The 5,851-nt window shown below is 34.6% G+C and overlaps 1 protein-coding gene across 1 annotated transcript; it reads right to left on the bottom strand.

The window, feature by feature from the left end:
• Positions 1 to 3,775: 3,775 nt before the first annotated feature.
• On the bottom strand, positions 3,776 to 4,613 carry LOC126809741 (uncharacterized). Its single transcript, XM_056098752.1, has 2 exons — positions 4,395 to 4,613; positions 3,776 to 4,001 (listed from the first exon to the last, which is right to left on the bottom strand). The coding sequence occupies exons 1-2, from the start codon at positions 4,611 to 4,613 to the stop codon at positions 3,909 to 3,911; spliced, it is 312 nt and encodes a 103-aa protein (XP_055954727.1). The 3' UTR covers positions 3,776 to 3,908.
• Between the last annotated feature and the right edge of the window lie 1,238 nt (positions 4,614 to 5,851).

Genomic DNA, 5,851 nt, shown 5'->3' with positions numbered 1-5,851 from the left:
TGGCTATGGTAGCCTCGCTTGGCAGGCTTGTGACATCAGCCAGTAACAGTAAACGTTAGCTTGGTCCGCCATTTATTGATTTAATTTTAAATGGACGAGGCTGTTTAAATCCAAACTGTATCCAAGCCATCCGTTGGTCTACAGAGTTGATTTTAAGCTTGTCGTGTAAATAAATTCTAATTAATAATTTCTATAACATCTGAAGCCTAAATAAAGACTTGCAATAGGCAGATTTAGCTCTTGCATAATGTATGTTTAAGCTTTGTTAAGATTACTATTCTTCATTTTTGGGGGGTTATTTTCCTACAAATCATATATCTCAGAATCTAACCATGGGATCTTTCTGAAAGGTTTTACAAATCTGAAATCATTGAATTTTACAAACAAAAAACTAACAATGCAAGTATGTCTGATTCAACCTGAACAGTGTCATTAGAAATCTTCTAACTTATCTCCCCCTTTGAGAAATTAATAATCAAAGTTTTCAAAAAAATCGAAAAGATAGATTGACAGGCAACGAAACATACATACGCCCACAGCAGCTAAATCATCCAAGCAGTCAACAAGGGTTGTTGCATATTTATTCTTTGCCGGTAATGCAGGGCATTTACATTTTTTTCATACAGATCAGTTTGTAATTTTCGTCGTTTGAGGGTTAAAAAGTTTCTACAAACTGAAACAAGGGCCTAAACTTTGTAAGTAATTTACAGAAATTGTAGAAATTTGACAAGATTTTTTTATGCATATAAATTTCATACAGATCGGAAGGTAACTTTGGTGGTTTTACTGTTCACGAGGTTCAACAATGTGAAACAAGTCCCATAACTCTAGAAGTAATTAACGGAAATTGCTGAAATTCAATAGGCTTCTTTGTTTCAGTAACAAAGATTTGGACAAAAACTTGTGAAGTTATAAGCTTAATAATAGCGAGAAACATTTCAACTGGGCAAAAAATCAATCAAGCCTTTTGAAAATGGGACAGATCAGAAAATGAAATGAAAATAGCGAGAAGGAACTGAACAATGGCGGGAAAATATTGAAAAATAAAATATTAAAACTTTGAATGGAACTTAGATTTTTGGAAATAGATGGGTGAAATTTGTAAATTTTGAAAATTAAGGAAATACATTGTCCTTTAACACATTTAACCCTAGAGCCAATTAAAAGATTAGCTACCTACCCCTAGACTCATTAAATCAGCAGGGACCATCTCCCTAAGCCAATTAGTGGATTATTGTTAATCCCAATACCCTCTACAAAATTGCAAATAACTAAACAAAGAAATACTCTGCTACAAAAATGTACAGATAGTGGTGTTCTTTCAAATGATATAAAATTCAATTGTACAAAGCGGCAACTACTATAAATAATATTGAAAAGTCAGTTCCACTGGAACTAAAATTATGACTTTTCTGTCATAATGGTAAAATAATGTGAACAAGTATCCCCTAAAATTTTTTTCTTTTTTAAAATAGAACTCAAATATAGTCCCTCGTGTTGGCAGCAGTATTCAAAGTAAATATAAATATAACTTTTAAAAAGAAATATCGCCCCAAATGATTGTCACTTCTTGCTACCGGCATTTGACATTTCTGCCTTTGTTTGGATATATGGCGGGAATTGTCTTCTTCTTTGCTTCATTGCATCGAAAATAAAAATATATAGTTGAAATCTTCAACAGTGTAATATTCCTCTATGTAGCATGTATCAAATCCTAAAAGTTTTGATTCAATTTAGCTTTCCAAAGTCTAGAATTATTATCCTGTCTGCCTGGAGGAAGTGTATCCAAGATGGTGACTGACACGCTTGAACTCGGCTGGAGTATATGTATTCTTTGCATCATAACGTCAAAATAAAATATAAATAGTTGATTTCTTCGACATTATCATATTCCACGATATGCCTGGCAGTAAATCATAAAAAATCTGACTCCATTTCACTCTCCAAATCATAAAATTATCAGAAGTAAGTGACAACGTGAAAATATTGGAATAATGTCAAAGTCAATGACACGGTGTGAATTTTCACCTCAGACCTATTACGTAAATACCGGAAGATCCTTTGTTGAAACGCATGTATAATGACATCTTTATTTTACAGGCACACAGGAAATATCGCGTCGTTTCATAATTTTAAATTAATGTATGCCAGTAAAAGACAAAGTTACAGGTAATTACAACCAGTACAGAGCCGCATTAGTCCTTTGTATTTCAAACCAGTAGTTATGATTTGTTATGATTTTCACTTTCTTTCAAGTTCAGGGTTTTAGGTGGCCGCATGGTTAACTAGTTGGATCAGGCGGTCTACCATCGAGTCAAGGGGCATGGTTTAGATGCATGGAATAGGGTTGCCTGTCCAACATCGTGAGTTTTCTCCGGGTACTCCAGTTTCCTCCAACTGCTAAAGCCCCTAAGCACAAGCAAATCATTGAATTAAAATTGAACTATATGTTAGTCCCAAAATGATCTTGTTTGTGTTGAGTGGACATTAAACCCCAATTCTCTTTCCCCATCCCTTTTTTCACGTTCCTTCTATGAAAAGTACCTTTTTAAAATTAATGAATGATGTTCAACAACAATAATAATGTATTTGACATTATTTTGCAGTCTACCAATCTACCATGCAAGATGTTTGTTGGCAGCAGTAGATTTTAATTCACATGCCACCGAAGACATATCAGTATATACCTGAATTAATCAAACAGATAGTCTTGAGTCATACTCAATCTGGGACAGCAAATCCTGCCCGAGTAGATATAACCCCATCTGATCCAAGGAGAATTCGAAGATCCCTTGCGCCTAACAGTCCACCCACTCTAGAAGATGTTATGAAGAGACAGACCACACGATTTTAAGAATATCACAATATATAATATTCAGACCAAAATTAAGAAAACAATATAAAACCAGGAATGTGTTTAATAACATCAGTGTTTATTAACTACAGTAGAATCTGCATTAAGCAGCCACCCAAGGGAATTTTCACAACTGACCGCTTAACGGGAGTGGCCTCTTAATAAAATCTCGGTGCTTTATGTGCTGACATAAATTAAATATTACGCTTGAATGCATTGAAAGCGTACATAAATACTTCCATCGGTAAATTTGACCATTGCTGAATCTTGCGCCGAATGATAATTCTTTACTCAAATCTCGGACATAACTTCTGTAAACTTGTCATTTTGTACCAACCTTTGATACTACTGTCTACCATTGTGATACATTCGATAATATTTATCCATTTTTGTGAAGAAAATCGATGAATTAATTTTATTTTATCAAAAATGCACATGAACAAAAAACCATCGCTGATTTTATCACCTATTTACAGGGGGTGTAAACTCTGTATGTAATATTATAGGAGGCGCTAAAACGTCTGTTTAACAACAAAGTGGCAATGGAAAAGAGATACTAGATGATCGTGACAAAACTTGGTACTTTTATTTTATTCAATCAGTATCAAATAATGTGTCATTACGCGTGAAAACAATGATCAGGTTAGTCGTTTAATAAAACAAAAGATTAATTAACAGATAATCCCGGGTTAATTGTTATTTTTACATTTCTTTTTACCTGATCAGTGGGGGTCCAGTTAATTAACTACTACTCACAGGATTAGTGAGGGTGTTACAAAGAACGACAAGATGGTATCATTCAACAATGGTCGTTGAATAGGTGATGTTTTGTTGAATTTATTAGTAAAATAGTGACCGCTGGCCGCGTTAAAGGAGTGACCGTTGAATAAAGAGATGAAACAACAGAATTTTTAGGGGGGAATTTATCGTGACCGCTTACAAGGAGGTGTCGCTGAATAGGAGTGGCTGCTCATACAGATTCTACTGTTATATAATAGAATTTTTTGTTTCATAATTTGGGTAGGTCTTTTGAATAGTGCTCTTTCGTTCATGGTTATGCCCATTTGTCTGCCTTGAAACCTGTATATTGGCCATTTGGGTCAGGATACCTCCTCCTCACTTTGCAGACTATGCAGCTTGGTATTACTTGTCTGTGGCAGCATGATGAAACCTTTTCTGTTCATCATCATCTGGCACCCTAAAAAAAATGTCATTTCTTGTTTGTAATGCGATCTGCAGCACTCCCTCGTCTAAACAATATTGATCAATTTCCTGAAAAAGTAAAATGTAAATATGTAAAAATGTATTATAGTTTTATATAACTATTAGTTGTTTATTGTCAAATGCTATTTTTGTATTTTGTAAACAGAGTTTGCCTTGAATGTAAATATTTAAGAGTCTCTGATTAAACCAGTTGTTGATGTGATAATTATTTGGTTGCCATAAACTCACAAGTTACCATAAAGAAATACTTCATTCACTGATATTTCAACTTTAAATTTAACACTGCATGAAATGTTAGATTTTATAAATGGCTTACCGGTCTTAGAGATAGGCAATTTTGAGGCAAAAGTCTATAACATAGTTTCTCCCTGTCCGTTGGCATTTCCTGACAATTATTACAGGTACACCAGGAAGGATTTGTTGTCTGTGGTGGTGGTGATGTGACTGTTGTGTCTCTAGCTGGAATAGCCAATCTGTCGCAAATATCAAATATCAAGCCTGGTTGCCTTTCTGTTATGTCAATCAGCAATTCCATTCTGTTTTTATCATCCAGATGTGATATTAACATTTGTAAATATTAAATGTAATCATGATGTAATGAAATATTTTTTTTGTAGTTTTAAATAAGCTCACATGACAGCCAAAGAATTACTTGATTTTGTTTTTATACAGTACTTGCCTGCCATGTAAATTATATAACTTGTCTTCATTTGACAATCTAAAAAAAATCATTCCTGGTTTGTAACCCGAGCGGCACAACTCTACCTTCAATCCATCAATTTTCTGGGATCTCAACCTTGTCACCCTTTCTTCTGTGGTCTCTGTTATATCTCTTGGATGTCTCACAACACGTCTGTGCACAGTTTTCCTACGCTTTGGTGGAGGAGAAGGGTCTGTAGATGGATCAGTTGTAGCTTGTTCTGGTGTTGGCAAATCCGGCAAGCTTTCAATAACATCAGAACTTGATAGTGGTGTGGGAATAGTGATGGGTGAATTTCTTGATGTCTCACCTACTCAACATATGATGCAGAAAAAAATCAATATCTCTCCCCCCTCCCCCTTTAGCTGCCTCTACATAACTTTTTTTTTACAGAATTCTGAAGAAAACAAAAATTCAAAACTTGTGAAAACATCAACAAAAATCATTCCAAGGGAATTGTTATTTGGTTTATAAATTAGTCATACATTTCTTTGAATTAAAAACAAATATATAGTTACTCTTTATTCATTGATAGTTTTTGGTTTGGTCTAAAAAATTACATATAGAAAGGATACATACTTGTACCACAAGTCCTATGTGTCCACTGATCACACTTGTTACATGAAATAGCCCGCTGGTTCTTCTTCCCTGCGCATGCGAGAGGGAATGGACGTGCTGAATTTGTCTCGCTAAATGTTTTGATCATATACCTATAAATTCTCATCAAAATGCTGATTATAATGTGAAGAAAGTTTTCTAATGATCCTGTGCACACGATTATCTATTTTTAATGCCATAAATGTGTAAATTATTGAACTAATGCTGCATAACAGGGATCTTTGACAGCACGACAAACAACAAAGATGGCGGCCAAGAAGATCCCTACAGGTAACCGTTTTACGACAGAAGAACATGTAACGGAACTAGATAGCAGCAAACTGAATGGTAATTCTACTACCTCTATACAACACAATAGTAAGATACTTAATGAAAGATACAAGAATGAAAGATGTGAATCCATGATTTTAACTGTCTCTTCAAGTAAAAGAGGAAGGTGCTTCCGATATGTAATG

The sequence above is a fragment of the Patella vulgata genome, chromosome 1 (genome assembly GCF_932274485.2).
Source record: "Patella vulgata chromosome 1, xgPatVulg1.2, whole genome shotgun sequence".
Taxonomy (NCBI): Eukaryota; Metazoa; Mollusca; class Gastropoda; family Patellidae; genus Patella; species Patella vulgata.
Note: the sequence above shows the minus strand (reverse complement) of the source record. Positions and strands in the feature narration are given on the sequence as shown.